Below are 16,636 nucleotides of genomic sequence, written 5' to 3'. Positions count from 1 at the left end.
TGGTTTTGTAGACTTTTTGGGTCTCATATTGCTTTTGGGGGAGCATTTTTAAAATCTTACTGGTCTTTTACAAGTATATTATAGTTTCTGATTTGGTGTTTTTATGTTGCTTTTTTGAGTGTGTGTGTGTGTGAGTGTGTGTGTGTGTGTGTGTGTGTGTGTGTGTGTGTATTTGTTGTGCTTTTACACTGATTATATATTGGTTTTCTTTTTTAATTTGCTTGTTTCTTTTCTACAGTGAGAGATAAAGATAGTGGATGGGTGGTAAGGTGGGGAGAATCTGGGAAGAGATGGAGAAGGGGAAACCAAGATCAGAATATATTGTATAAGTTTTCAAGAAAGAAAAGGAAAACATTAAATTTTAAAAAGCAACCCTTGAAAAAGGAGTAATGTCCTGGGAAATACTGTCTTCAAATGGCAAAGTACACTTTCCCCAGACTCTGCTTACCACTGTGCCATTGAAAGAGGAAAAGGACACCCCCCTCTCATTTTCCTTGTCCTTATTGATATCTTTCCCACTCCCTGATCCTCTAACACAATGTGTAACATGACCACCCCTGGATCCTTGCTCATTGGATCAAACCAGGAACACTGTTATCTAAGGTGAATTTCACCCTCAGTCATGAGACGCTGGAACTTTACCAGGTCACTTTGAGGAACATCAGACCTACTCCATCTGCATCACCCACATGTGAGAGAAAGTATGAGAGAGGGTGGTTCACCCATTCCTGTCTACACCCGGTGAAACCACCCTGATGCATACAAGATGAGCCTCAGTTTCCACCAGTTCATGCTACTGAATAAGGTGACATCAGATGCATTTTAAATTCTGTGGCTGTATATACATTGAAGACGTAGATATATTAGTATTATTCTACATAGGAAAAAGTCTTAAGCTTCTCTATAGATTTATATATGAAAGAAAATAATTTGCAACAGTATACACAATTGGACAGAATTATGGAATTCCCACAGCACCTTCCATTTTTATTGGTGTTGTTTGTGTGCTACTTCAGGAACGGGAGATCCTTCCACATCCTGAGGGGCAACAGCTTGCTCCTGACAAATTTCCCTTAAGAATTCAGGAACTGGGAATGCATTATAACAGGGAGTCATGTCAGCCTCATGACAGAAAAACAGAGGAACCTAACAACTGTGTGTTTGTCCATTTGATCTGACGGCTTGTTTCCGGGTACAGTCAACAGAGTGAGAATGGAGCTTCAGGAGGATCACTGAATCAGTTAAGCAATACATGGACTGTGTAGGTAAAGTCTAAATTCATGGCAACGTGACAATAGAGAATACTGGAAAAAGCCATGTATAGCAAAAGCCTAAGTGAAAAACCCCTGCCCCATCTCCCCATGCAGTGTCTGTCTCCCATTCTCAGAAGCGCTGATCTGACTAGAAGCTTGTGGGCTTTCTAACCTTTCATTCTTTGGAATGTCTGTATGTAGATGAGAAGTAATGCCCTGGGCATTTCCCCTCTGTGGTAGTCACTACAGGGTCCTGATCTCTGCAGTTTTGACCTATTGAAGGCAGATGCTGGGATGCTGGAAGTTAGGGATTACTAAGTGCTTGGGCTACGAAATGTTTCTTGATCAATTCTTGAACAGCCTCATCACTTACCTCTGTGCCATGGTTTATTCTTCCATAGAGTAGCACACAAACAAATAAATGTACCACATGTAATGGGCTTTGAACATATATACTGTAGGTAAAGTTTTCATCCTAATTTGTTAATTCATTAGTTTGTCACAGGAGATTTGACTGGGTAATCAGGATACCTATCTTGGGGAAAAACAGATTTAGACACAGCCTGGTACAGAACATCTCAAACAATCTAACGAGATCAGATCTGAATCCAGTGACAGTAGACAACCCCAGTTTTTTTTTTTTTTTAACTTCAGGTACTACTTTTTTTTAAAAACCAAAATCCAAGTTCTTCCCTATAGGTGGCTTAGATCACAGTGGTGCATTAGACATGAGGATACCCAGTAATTATACTTTTCTAAAATGTGTCTTAACAAGGAGATTTTATAATACATACTGGTATGTTTTCTAGACTCCACCTGAAATTTAAAGGAAAGAAAACAGTTTGAGGCACAGGTCATACTAAATTCTGTTTACATGGGTCTTTAGAACACATGTTGACATAGTATGATGCCAATCAAAATGGGCAAGAGTCCTATGTGTTAGTATATTATGTGACAATGTCCCAGAAGAACTGGGACTCTATAGTTTGTGCCATTCCCACTTTTGCTGGTTCAAAGGCCAAATTAATTTGTTTGGTCTCTGCTGAATGTTCCCTAAGCCAAGCTGCATCTTTATAACCTGACTGTGAGATAATTCCTCCTCCAGCTGGGCCTCAATTATTTACACTAATCCTCATGCAGTAGAAGTCTTACCACTCAACATCTCCATGCTGAAACCCAGAAACTTTGGAACATAAGTAGAACATAAACTGCATCAAGATTTTAGAAACCAGAAGTGGCTGTCAACTTCTGAGTGAAAATTATACACGCATCTAAAGAGGAACCCTTTTCTTCAGGAGAAACTATCCTCTCACACAAACTGTGATAAATGGCACTGCATACTTTTATGTTCAGTTCAGTCAGGAGCAGGCTGGCACAATTCCAGTTCCTTTTCTCCCTGAGCTAACCCATGATGCACCTGGCTTTTGTTAACTGAATTTCATATCCACTACAATGTAAGGGACAAAGTAACTTTTTATATTACTTTGAGAGGAAAGGCAGTCTTACCTCCACCATCATCACGGGTAGCTCTCCCTGTTTTCTAGAAGAAAATGTAGTGGAGTTTTCGTGTATCTCTAAAAAGACAGAAAGTAACTTGTCAACACATGGTATTGTTTTTAATTACTCCAGGGATGTATAGAAGTCTATGTGGCTAGCATATGTGACTTGATCTAATTGTTCCCCCCAATCCACTCCTCCTCTGCTTCTCTGTTCAGAAAGGGGTAGGCCTCCCGTGGGTGTCAACAAATCATGGCACGACAAGTTGCCATGGGACTAAGCACCCCCCTTGCAATAAGGCTGGGCAAGGCGATCCAGTATAAGGAACAGAATCTTAAGAGCCAGCCAAAGTGTTAGGAATGGTTTGCTTTCTGCTTATTCCAGAACTGTGGATTATATTACTGTCACACAAATTAAGGCAAAGAGAAGAACTGAAGAGAAATGAGGAACAGAACTTTTGGCTTCCTAGACAATGGGAATCTAAATCAATGTGGAAGAATCTTTCACTGCATGAAAGTAAATAAGTCTTTCAAAATACACACTGCATTTATTCTGGTTGGAGGAAACCATGCATGTGTGTCTGTGTGCAGGTGGAGTTAGGAGGAGCTCTTCAGGGGTCTGGTTTTCTCCTTTCACCATGTGAGTTGTGGGATTCAACTGCAGTTAGGTCAGCAGGCTGGGCTGAAAAAGTCATTATGCACTGATCCAACCTATCTTTTCTAATAAAAGAAGCTTTATGATTAAGCAACAAAATACTGTCACTTCCTGTTTTAAAGCAGGGAACAATTGATACTTCCTGAGGCACATGTCTCAAATCTATTTCAACCTCCACCAATCCATATATGTTGACTCAGAATTTATCACTAGTTATGATCCATGCTAATGTATCCATTTTACTTGGGAAATTTTACTAGGATGAACATATCTGAAAATATTCTTGCCTATGTTGTGTGTACATTATTCCCTAAAGTATAGCATATCGTGTATTATATTTTGTTATACTGTGCTGAGTATTGTCAGTATTCTACAGGGTTCTAAGGAGCATGGAGAACATGTATGTGTTATAGCCCTATAAGACACAGTGTAATATAAGGGCTTGATTAGTTTCAGATATTGGTGCTAAGGAGTCTGGAAAAAATTCTAAGGAAATACTGAGACAACTGTACATAGTAACACAACTCTGCAAGTCATGACGAAAGAAGGAAAGGAAGCATGGAACCACCTTCCAAATTCACATTATCTAAGAATTCATCCAAAGTACAATGTGAAAGAATCAATCAAAAATTCCAGAAATTTAAGTTCAATGTTGAGTTAGTAGAGCAATTGGGAAACAGTCAATTTGGGTATAGCTGACAACAATGATATTATCAACTATCAAGTACCAACATTTATGGAATTACCACACAAAAAAGAGCAAAATTAACATATGTCTCAAATTTAAAGGTAACACTGGACAGAAGTCAGAATAAGAAATATATCCTTTTCAATTGGCACAGTATAGTCACAGTGTACCATCACATAGTGTACCACTCTCAGAAGAGCACTTGCATGTAAGACTGCACCCACACCACCGCCTTCTCCTCCCATCTCGTTAGTTCCCTTTACTTTGTTCACATCATATACACAGATGTAATTTTATTTTTACATAAAAACCTAGTCCTTCAAATGAAAGAAATTACCTGGGACTTGCCTTTTTCAATGAACATAAGACATTTAACATGGCAAGTATATTCACTTACATCTATGTTCTGCAAATGACATAATCCCATGCTCCTTAATAGTTTACACAGTGTCTTACTTAGGGTTTCTATTGCTGTGACCAAACACTATGATCATAAACAACTTGTAGAGGAAAGAGTTTATTTCAGCATACAATTCTCTCTTCACACTCAGTTTCTGGGGGAACTCTGGACAGGAACTGAACAGGGTAAGAACAGAGTCAGGAGAGGATGCAAAGGCCATGAAGGAGTGATGCTTACTCACCAAGGCTCGCTCAGCCTACTTTCTTACAGCACTCAGTGACACCACCATAGGGGTGGCACTGCCTACAGTGAGGTGGGCCCTCACATATCAATCATCAATGAAGAAAATGCACCACAGGCTTGCCTATGGGTGAATCTGGTGGCAGCATTTTCTGAATGGAAGTTTCCTCTTCCCAAATGACTCTGGTTTGTGACAAGTTAAAAAAACAAACAAACAAACAAAACAAAAAACAAAGACAGCACACCTGGATTTCAGGGAGAAGGGGATTCTGACCCCCGTTTTAATTTTTGAAACTATAATTCAGTTACAACATTTCTCCCTTCCCTTTTGGGGAAGGGAATTTAAATTAAGCAAAGTATAAGTAACCTGAAAATTCAAGATGCTAGGAATATGACCTTTCATGAAGTAAAAATCACATATAGACTACTCTACTTCCTAAAATCTTTTCTGTTAATATTAAGCTCCTTGTGGTCTGGCAGCTTTATTGGTGAAATTAAGGGTTAAGGCCAACAACTGAAATGCTATGTATATTAGAAGCAAGGAACTATATGAGAAAGCCACAGACGATCACAACTTTTGTGATTAGAATCTCAAGGATTTTACGATATGTTTGAAATACTTGACCTTATTGCAATAGTAATAGAAGTTGGTTATGAGACTGTTGCAGTAACGTAAAATGTATTTCAGGTAATTGTATCGTGTGTGTGTGTGTGTGTGTGTGTGTGTGTGTGTGTGTGTGTGTGTGTGTGTGTAAGTGCCTGACAATTAAAATATGAGAGCTAAAAGAGGGCATGGCATACCATGATGTATCACCCTTTCTCCTTTCTTTCAGACAGGGTCTCTCACAGATGCCATAGATAGGATGACAGCTAGCAAGCACTAGAAATACTACGGTCCATTCACTCAACAGCATGGGATTACAAATATGAACAGTTCTGTCCAATTTTTTTGTATGTGTGTGAGCAGATTCAAGCTCAGATCTACTGCTTTTTCAGTAAGTATTCTTCTCATTGAGCCATTAATTACCTCAATGATAAATCTTATAAAGCTATTTGAAATGGTATGTTGATCTTGGTTGCAAATCTCTCAAACAGAACTCACCATATGGCCTGTAAGTGTGTAAATAATGATCAAATTTAAGATTTTATCATACTTCATACATATTTTGTGGAAATAAACCAAAACAGATAATGGCCTGTAAATTATGCATGTATGTTTTAATCTTAACTTCATAATATTTCTAGGCCATGTAGTATACATGTAAGCTTTGTACAGCTGGCACAAGTCTTTAAGGAAATTGCAAATACAACAAAAATAAGTAGGGACTTTTTTTCACAAGGTCAATGTCAAGGATACGCACCTTCATTTTACTTCATTTAGGGAAAGCTATAAGGAGAGAGATAACTCAGTGGGGTTTCTGTCCTCCCATGCAAAAGAGGCATTCTGTACAGGACAGGCTGCCTCCAGCCCAGTTACTAGTGGAGAGAGAGTGGAGTGTTGGGTCAAATTTCAGACAAGATACCTTCCTAATTTGTGTCATAGCACTGAGAGTTTCATGAGGGCCAATGTGATGACCACATGCCAGTCACTCCTTCACCTTCTTCCTTACAATCCCTAAGGTTTGGGACAACCTTTTCTGGGTTTATTGTTCTTCTAATATACAGTCTTGCCCTGTTTATGGGACTTCCTCTGGCTGACTGAGTCCAGCCTTTTCTTCTCTCTTCACATATCCATGCCATACAGCTAGGCATCAGGAGCCCTTTAGCTGTGCCTACCAGATCCAGGACTGAACCAGATAAACTACTAAGATTTGATATCTTTGCTCTCAATGGCCTTTCCTGTCCGGTGAGTTTGGTGAGGAAGAGATAATTAGAGATAATACAAAAGGCAAAGAACTATCTGGACTGAGTATGGGAGCATGCCAGAGGGTTAGGCTATATTCTGTGGACAGTGTGTTCTACTATACAGTGTCAGGCACTAAATAATTAGTGGAAAAGAACCTCCAAGACTCTAAGGATAGCCAGGCACAGAACGCAGAATGAACATGGCACCCAGGAAATAGGGAAATTTCTGGAGAAGGATAAAGGGCAAGAAACTGTAACGAGGGATATGAAGTGTGTGCGGCTAGAGGTGGGGTCATGGGGCTCTGTAGGACACGCTACTCACAAGCAGGAGACCCAGAGTATACAGTGAGTAACACAATGCATTAATTCTACAAACACTGCCTGTTATGGTGGAGCCAAACACAGCTAAAGAATGAGAGAATGCAGGAGAAGCCAACACACTTGTGGGGATCAAGGGCCTCGAGCCTAATGAAGAGGCTCCAAGGAAGACACAGGAAACTCATTTCTGAGATTATGAACTCCTTCCCCTAAAGAAGACAAGTCAGGAAAGCCTATAACAAGTGAAAGATACAAATGGTGACAGCACAGAGGACAGACACAGCCCTGTGACCAGATAGGTGCCAAGATAGCCGATACCCAAGTGCCTATAGTCCTTTAGTCCTAGGAACTGAATGTTGAATGTTCTCAATATTGAAGGCTAAACCAAGAATTTCTGAAATGGGGCCAAGTGTGTGCTAGAGTTCAGGATCTAAGATGGATGTCAGACCTCTAATCTCCCTTGTCTCGGCCATCCTGTATGTCAGTCTGAGGTGAGGAACACTGCCTACAAAAGAGTTCAAGTCACCAGGTGGTAGGTGCACACCTATAATCCCAGCTCTCAGGAGGCAGAGGCAGGCAGATCTCCATGAATTCAAGGCCATTCTGGTCTACAAAGAAGTTCCAGGATAGTCATGGCAAATACACAGAGATCTTGAGAAACTAAAAAAAGAAAAAGAAATAAAAGAGCTAAAGTCATACACTGAGCCCTTACTCCCAGGACATTGTAGCCTTGGGGTTTTGACAGAACAAAAAGCCATTCTTGGGTCTCTTTAGCCACTCCACCCTGTGGGGTCCATGAAGTGCTGCTACAAGACCTGGGAGAAAAAGAGAGAGAACCTGTTTCTCGGGCATCATTGGGATCACACTATAAGACATTTACCTATGGGTCCTGGTAAGGAGAGAAAGTTGTTCCCTATAGATAAATTGGCCCTGATACAGGTTATACTCAAAAGTGAAAAACAACACTTCATAGGCTCCATGATGCTGAAACCCAGCTGTCAAACTGATGAGGTCTGTGTCCTCTGGGCATGCCCTTGGGGTTTATCTTGATTAGATTAAGTTAGATGAGAAGAGCTGTTCCCTATGGGTACGAGCATTCCCTTCGATGGGATTCTGGGCAGTATAAAAGTAAGAAAAGTCAGGAGAGTACATTCATTCATTTTTCTTTGCTTCTGGGCTCTGGTTGCAAGGTCAGTCTCCCTCAAGTTTCTGCCTCTACTGCTTCCCAATTATGGACTCCAAACTCAAACTATATGGCAAACTAAACCTTTCTTTGCCCACTGCCTCTGGGAAAGTAATCCTAACAAAATTTCCAAGGAGAGGTATAACAACATTCCAACGCTTGTGCATTGGGAGTAGCAGAGGAAGAACAGTCTATGTGTTCTTGGAAATACAGTCTTTAAATAACAGAACCAGGAGCAAAGCACCCTTAACCCTACCAGTGTTAACTATTATGCATTGGAAAGAGGAAAAGCACACAGGTTTCTGTGTCCTTGCTGATCTTTCCCACTCCCTTGGCCTCCCAAGTACAAGGTCTAAGATGACCATGCCTAGGGCTCTCTCCCAATGGACCTGACTAGAAATGCCTTTATCTAATTCAAATTTCATCCTCATTCTTGAGATTCTGGACATTAAACAGATCACTCTTGAGACTTTCCACATCTGCATCATCCATGTCTGGGACAAAGTGACTGAGAGGGTGGCTCAGTCATTCATGCCTACCCCAGGTGAAGCCATACTCATTCATAGGAAAGTCTCAGGTTTCCTATGGTTTACCACTACTTAATGAAAGGCAAAGGTTACCTTTAACCTTTAAACCTATTTATCCTATTTAAATTCTGTGGTTGTATTTCTACAGATAAGCTAGACAAATTAACAGTATCTACACACTAAAAACTACAGCAAAACATCTCTATAGATTTATAAATAGTGCATAGTATAAAGGGCATCTATTATACATAACTGAACATAATTCCCTCAGTACCTTCTGTTTTAATGTATGTTTCTTTGGAGGTACCGGACATAATCTGAGGTCCATCCGTATCAAGTGGGATCACGGTTGTTTTGATGGTCCTTTTCTTTAGTACTGCAGAAACAGGGAATGCAGTCACAACAGGGAAAGTTATGTCAGCTTCACATAGTTGAGTGTTTGTCACTTGATCTCCTTATTTATTTTCAGGTAAGTCACTGTAATTAGAATGGTGCTTCAGGAAGATCACTGTGTCAGTGTCCAATTAATTATGCATCACATGATGATGTAGATAAAGACTATTATGGTCACATGATGTAGGTAAAGTCTAAATTAGTGCAGATGTGACAATAGAGAAGGAAGAGCAATGTGACTATGTTACGTTGGTGTGGTGACTGATACGCAGCGTTCAAATCCCAGTTAGAGCATCATGACACAGTGAAATCTATGCAATCCCGCTGTGATCACATCTTTGCACCAGTGAACTAAAAATTCATAAGGACCCCCAGGAGTCTTATCGGTGTAAAAGATATGTTAAACCCTAAGGAAAAGCACATGGATTGTACAAGTGTTCTATGATGTTTGTGAAATGTAAAAACAATTCAATTAGACAAGAATGACTGAATCCTGAGCAAGTGTTTAGTGTGCTACACAACAGTGACCAGTGGTTGTTTAATTTCATTCTTTTCTTATCCGGGATATTTCACAGCTCATGCAGGACATATGGTATCACTTTAAGTAGGTTCAGAAGGTAAGCAGCTGTGTATTCCTCTAACTTTTTAACCTTGGGTACCATGTTAGGCATATCCATGATGCTCTGATCAAAGTCCCTGCCAGATATAAGCAAAGAGATAGATGCTGTGCCTTTGATCCCTGACTCCAATTATGTATTTCTTCCAAAATAAGTTGTAGAAGGTCTCTGAATTAGTAAACACAGCCTTTCTCCAACATCTTCATCCTACCAGGTACCTCTCAGCAAGTGACTCTGATCATCAAGGACCCACACTGAGAGGTGACTTATGCTTGTGCCTTCTGTGATGACTCAGAGTCTAAGTTATTCTAAATGAAATTGTCACATGAACGTTAGACCAAAAAAAAAAAACAGTTCCTTTAAATTGGCCAACCCTGTATAAACCCTCAACATGAACCGACAAGAAAAGGGGTCTAGTGCTTCATGGTGTAACTACTCTCGAGGTGCCAAGAGATAAGAGGAAGGCAGTGGCTGCACAAGGCATGGCAGTGCGTCTTATCTGCTCACTGTTCCCTCATCGTTTTTAATAAAATATGTGATTCTTTGAGAATTCCATAAAATGTATTTTGATCATATTCATCTCCACTCATCACCCTAACTCTCTTGATTCCATTCATATCTCTCCACTCCTTACCAGCTCTGTGCTCTTTTAGTCTCCCTAAGTAATTCACCAAGTTCAATTTGTGCTAATCACATACATATATATGGGCATGTGGCCAACCTCTGCAATTCAGTCAACCTGTTACTGGCAGAGTCAGCTTCTATACACTCTCCTTCCATCAACAGATCTTCTATTTCAGTTTATTATTTTTGTTTTTTCATTGATTATTTGTTATGTTTTGTTGATGAAAAAGGCCTCTAACCCAGGCTGGCCTAAAATTCACTATTTAGAAAAGGCTGGTCTTGAACTTATGACTTTCTTGAATCTACCACTCTAAATCAAAGATTACAGACTGTGTAATCCTGGGTACATTACATTGAGTACTTGGGATGAAACTCGGGTTTTTAGACACGATAGGCATGTACTAAGCCAATCACCATAAGAGCGCCACTTAACACATCAGCTCACTGGTGAGAGCCCGAGCATGTAGACACCACCAATGTGGATAGAATGATGCCCAGTGGCACTCTTCCCTGCTGCCTGTGTAAATGCACCAAGAGCAAAAATGGAATAGGCAACATGGAGTCTAACTACCCATGACAGGAAGTAGCCTTACTGCTCACTGTCCAGCTCTCCTTTACAAGTATATTGTTGGTTGCTCGCATAGGACCCATATAAGATCAAAGAGGTCAACAGTGTGGTTTGTAGGGAAGAGAGGTTCAAAAACCTTTCTCACCCCTAACTAAGAAGCTATTGGTAATTTATGGCTTCTGTGTGAGGGATGGAGAGATTAATTAAAGGTGTTGTCCCTGTAGCATTATCCCAGGTTTAGTGGATGCCCCTACATGTTTGCATATATGTTTAACATAAAATGGACTAGCAAGTTATTTTTTAAGGATAAAATTTGGAAAAATGTAAAAAGGGAGAGGATCTATGAACAGTAAGAGTTATAAGGGATGAATAAGATGAAATACGGTGCATAAATATATCAAAATTAATAAAATTATAATAATTAAAAAAATAAAATTTAAATGAATTGCTGGATTGATGATGCAGCACAGATCATTAAATGAATGATGACTGGAAATCTTAGTGCACACTGTCCTTAAATTTTGTGGCTCTTTGTGCCCATGCCAATATTGTCTAATCTGTTAATGCTTTTCTCCAAAACTTACAGGAATACATCAGATCTAAGATAAATCGACTTTGAACTATTCATCCCACTCTCCCCTGTACTTTAATTGTGGGCTTTGTCATCTTAAAAGGAGCACTGTGCTCCTCTACCATTCAAAGCAGTGACTGTCTGCTGCATGCCGAGTGACACTTCCTAGGACTTCCAACCACCACAGCCGTCACTGCAGTGTTTGGGATCCCGATCGATCTGCCTTACTGCAGGCAGATGTAAGAAGACAGAGCTCTCCACAGGGATTACTGTGCCCTTGATGAGGTAAGAAGTGGCTCTTAAGATGCACAGCTAAGGAGCCTCATCACTACCTCTTGAGTTCTAGTTAACTCATTTATGAAGGAACACAAGCATGTAACTGACCCTGCATATCTGAGATGAGGTTTGAATACATTTTTGTAGTTACCTTGTATTCTGATTTTCAATGTACACATCTGTAACTGGAAATTGGGTTGTGAAAAAGGCATCCTACTTTTGGGGGGAAAACAGATTTAAACAAGAATCGAAGTACAATACCCTCAAATAACAAAGGATTACTATTGAACACAAGAACCATAGAAATATCCATGATTACTTACTTGTTGTGGCCCTTGCCTTCAAAAGAAACTAAGAAAAAAAATTTAACACAACAATTCTCAAATCATTAATATGTTACATCACAGTGGTGTATCACACAAAATACAACCAGTGTTTTCACAATTCCTACCTCAGTTGTGTCTTAGGAAAATGATCCCACAATACATACCACATCTATGTTTTTTGGTCTTCGCCTGCAATCAATAGGAAAGAAAATATTTAATGTCATGATCATGCTGAGCAATGTCTACAAAGCTGTTTTGCCCACTAACATCGTGTGACTGAAATCAGGACAGAGAAGAGTAGTAACAAAGAGACTATATTAATGGGTACATTATTCGATGATGTCACAGAGATCTGGGACTCTGTCCTTTGTGATACAAACTAGTACTGGGCATACTTTTTCTTATTCAGTGGCAGATCAGGTAAACCTATCTGGCCTATAGAGGGTTGCAAAACTTACATCACATACCATCTATAAAAACTTTTATATTACACTAAGGTATTTTTTGTTTCTAGACTATGGTTTACAAATAACTTGAGTATATGGTTGGAAGCTTAGTGTGTCCAGCTTGAGGATGTTCAGAGGATCTTTCAACCATGAGGACTGGTGTAAACTAGAGGCCCCCACCTTGGTGGGATCACTCATACAGCAGGACACAAAGTTGTGCCACATTGTGATGTATGCTGTCTTGATCAGGACCAAGTTGGTACAGTTCCATTCCCTCCTCTTCCTAAATAAGCTCTCTAATATCCGTGATGACTCAGATCAGTTTAATGAATGAAATGTGATACCCACTGAAGCACAAGGGGACCACCGAGGTAACCTTTCTACCTCAGAGAAAGGAAAGTCCCTCTTACCCTCACAGTCGTCACTGGTCGGTGTTGCTTGTAGTGGGGTGAGGCCGCACTGGTGGTAGGTTCAGGGGACACTAGGGGAAAGGAAGCGACTCTCAGCTCACGGGACTTAGTATTATTACAGGGCATCTTTGCTTGATGTGAGTAAAAGCAACTGGACTTGGAACATCTTATTAAACCTAATGAACAATATGGTTGGGTTGTTGCAGGACTGTCTTCCAGGAAGAGAAATAAAGGCAGAGAGTAGCTCTGGAGAGAAATGAGGAGCAGATTTTTTTTGTTTGTAGGGAATGGTAATCTCAATCAGTGAAAAAGCATCTATTATGTGGTGTAATGATGAAATGAATCATTCAAAAATTTCTTTTTATACGTATTCTGTTTGAGAGGCTCAACAGCTGGCAGTGAATCCAGCAGAAGTGACCCTTCTGTACCTGGTTCTCTCAGTCAACCATGTAGGTTCCAGGCTCAAAGTATTGATCTCAGTCTTTACAGCAAGTGCCTTTACTGCTAAGATCTCACTGGTCCCCTATAACAAATCTTATGATAAAAACCACAGAGTACAATCAGTCCCTGAGATGACTTTCAGGGTAGGGCAATGGCTACTCTCTTCAGCTTCAGGTGAAGTTTTTACCTATGTACCTGTAGTACAGGTCTGATCCACACTTTTATTAGAGACTCAACTGCCTTTCCAGGCATGTTTTTCTGAAAAGGGTCTTTTCTGCTCTCTACCAGTGATCTTTTCAGTCTCATGAGCTTTGTGAGAAACTGACATTTAGTGATTACAGAAAGACCTAGAACACCCAGGACTGAGAATAAGGACATGTCTGGGACTTAGGACCCATTGCATGGACAATGTGTTGCAGTACGGAGAACCCACAATAAGGTAACACAAAGAAGGAACCACATAAGCTTCTGTGGCAATTATGAAAGAGAAGTGGCTGGGGAAGGAGAGGGGCAGGAAATCATAAGAAGAGAGACAGAAAGGGAGTGACTAGAAGAGGAATCCTGTTTCTCTGTCACACACAGCTCAGAAGCAGGCACTACACACTGAATCCACAGTTATAGTCTATGATAGAGAGCAAAAAAAAAAAATCTGTAGAATGAGAGAATCCTAGAGGAGCAGACATAGTTCTGATTAGCCTGGGCTGTGAGTCTACTGAAGAAGTGACAGGGAAGCCACTTAGAGAAGAGAGACTCCTTAGAGCATAATCTCATGTCCCCAGGAAAGAAGAGACAGGTCAGACCACGCCAAAGTGGGAGACTCAAGTACTGACAGCGTAAGAAACAGACACACATTATGGTGCATAGAGAACTGATCCTCTCCTGTCCATACAATTTATTCTGAGAAACATGGGCAGTATTTTAGGGAAGCTCACAAACTCAGTCTCTGCATATTGGAGGCTGAGGCAAGGATGCCTCTAAGAGCACCAAAGATCATCCAGAGGGCAGATCCTTTCTCCCTATGTCATCCATTAATTTAAAGGATCAAAGAAGGATATCACCCTATAACCCTCCTTGACTCAAATTACACAGAATGCCAGTTAAAGTTAAGGAACATAGACTGCTTAGAGCTAATGACACACATGAGGCTTCTATTTATCAGGACATCGCTAAGGTAAGAATGAGGCTAGTGTTGCTAGAGAAGCCTGCTAACTACTTAGCAGTCTGCGATGTCCTACAAGGAGGGACTAAATGGTCCACAGAGGACCTAGTAGGCACTACTACCAATGTCCCCAGGGAGCCGGGAAAAGGATCTGCTCATTCTTTACCACCAGGACCATTTTGTAAGTACTTCAAATGTATATTTGAATGCCCAGGAGTAGGTTGTCCCTCACCAGAGACTGGCTTTATCATAGATTGAAACCCCAAACTGATCACCACTGTTTATGGGCATGGTGATGGCAAATCTCAGGAGTCAACTGATAGCTCAGGGCTCTGGTGATGCCTCTATGGCATTACCTTGACAAGGTTAACTGAGGTAGCAAATGGTTCAGCTGTTAGTACATTACTTCTGGACTGAGATCCATGACTGTAGAAGGAGAAGGTGAGCTGAGCATAAAGAAACACTCCTTTTCTCTATTTCTGTTGCACTGGACCTCTGCCTCAGGCTCCTGTATCTATGATTTCTCAGCAAATATGCACACCATACTCATGGTATCATGGGAAAACAAGCACTCCTTCTTTGGCATGTTTGGGTCATAGTATTTTATCACACAAACTGGGAAAGAACCTTATGCGCAAATTCCATGGAGAGCTAATAAGTACAATGACAGGCTTGGACACTTGGTAGTGGTAAATGGGGATAAGCGCTAAGTGTTGAAAGACTGCCTTCAAATGACAGAGATGAACCCAAGAATATTACCCCTGACAAGGCTACCTGATGCCTTTGAAAAGGAAGAACACAGAAACCTCCTTCCATGACCTTGTCTCTGTTCTTTCCCATAAGCATAGGGTGTGACACACTACTCCAGAGACCCACTCCCCTTAGGTCAGACTAGAAATGCTGTTATCTGTTTCAAATTTTGTGCTCACTCTTGACAATTTTGACAATGACCATGTCAATCTTGAGCTTGTTTACATTCAGTTCATCTACATCACCGGTATGTGGGAGAAAGTAACAGAGAGGTTGCCTCACCTGTTCCTGCCTACACCAGGTGAAGGGACAGTGACAGAGACAAGATTGAGTTCACCTTTCCTCTGTTTCTTGTTACTCAATGTTTGCAAAAGGTGAATTTACATTACATTCTTAAATCGTGTGGTTGAATTTCAGCTGAGGAACTATGCAAGTCAACATTATCTACACAGGAAACTATGGTAATATCATCACCTTTCCCTCCTATCATACAATGATGATCCACAACTACCATATGTCACTCAATGAGATTAGTGCATTTCAACAGTACCTTCTCTTTCAGTAGATGGTACATGGCCAGAAGTGTCTGCCAGGACTTCCGGTACTTCAGCATCCTTGGGGGATATTTTCCCTTTCCCAAAGAGTCTTCTTTTAATTCTGCAAACTGGCATGCATTAACAGTAGAAACAGTTATGTCAGTTTCATGGCAGAAAATAGAGGAAACCAGTCTGTTTTAGTACACTCCATGGCATGCCCATTCTCCAGGCACCATCATCAGAGTCACAGTGGTGTTTCAGGAGCATCACTGAGTGCACTGCACACTCCAGCATGCACCGCATTGGTGGTGTAGGAAAGTCCTAAATTCATGGCAGTGTGACAGTGTGTTTGTTTCCTTGCTGAATACATGTACCTAATGAGTGCTCACCTTCAAATCACAGGCACTGACCAACCCTGAGAGGAAAAACACATGGAGCAGAGTGTACCCAACCTTTAAAGATGTATTCCCACTGGATATGGAGTGCACTGCTTTCATAACAGTTCTCTGTAGGCAGAGGAGGTGAAGCTCTGTGATTTCTAGGCCAGTATGGTACATAAGTAGGTAGTTCCAGTATAGATAAGGACAAACTGTGAGTCCCTGAAACCCGCCCCCAAAAGCAATATATTCTCAGAGAATGAGGTAGCACACATCAACCTCCAGGTGGTGACTGCAGTTCTCAGTGCACATGTCCTTAAATTGTGTTCCTCTTTGGGCCCATGCTTCTGTTGTCTACTCTGTTCATGCTATTCTCCAGATCCCAGAGAAACCCATTTTAGAAATATCCATCCTACTCCTCTGTATATTTTATTTAATTGTGAGACTCTGTCATCTTAAAAGGAGCACTGTGCTCCTCTACCATTCAAAGCAGTGACTGTCTGCTGCATGCTGAGTGACATTTCCTAGGACTTCCAA

General features: G+C 40.7%; 1 protein-coding gene across 1 annotated transcript in view; it reads right to left on the bottom strand.

The window, feature by feature from the left end:
• LOC143268224 (uncharacterized) overlaps positions 1–16,260 on the bottom strand; it is a 72,581-nt gene extending 56,321 nt beyond the window's left edge. The window contains exons 1-6 of the mRNA XM_076549370.1: positions 15,737–16,260; positions 12,837–12,907; positions 12,145–12,169; positions 8,880–8,981; positions 2,760–2,827; positions 2,048–2,069 (exon numbers count right to left, since the gene is read on the bottom strand). Of these exons, the coding sequence (XP_076405485.1) occupies positions 2,048–2,069; positions 2,760–2,827; positions 8,880–8,981; positions 12,145–12,169; positions 12,837–12,907; positions 15,737–15,857 (409 nt within the window). The 5' untranslated portion in view covers positions 15,858–16,260. The remainder of the gene's footprint in view (positions 1–2,047; positions 2,070–2,759; positions 2,828–8,879; positions 8,982–12,144; positions 12,170–12,836; positions 12,908–15,736) is intronic.
• Positions 16,261–16,636: the final 376 nt, after the last annotated feature.

The sequence above is a fragment of the Peromyscus maniculatus genome, chromosome 12 (assembly GCF_049852395.1).
Source record: "Peromyscus maniculatus bairdii isolate BWxNUB_F1_BW_parent chromosome 12, HU_Pman_BW_mat_3.1, whole genome shotgun sequence".
Taxonomy (NCBI): Eukaryota; Metazoa; Chordata; class Mammalia; order Rodentia; family Cricetidae; genus Peromyscus; species Peromyscus maniculatus.
This window is presented reverse-complemented; position numbering and strand designations above follow the sequence as displayed.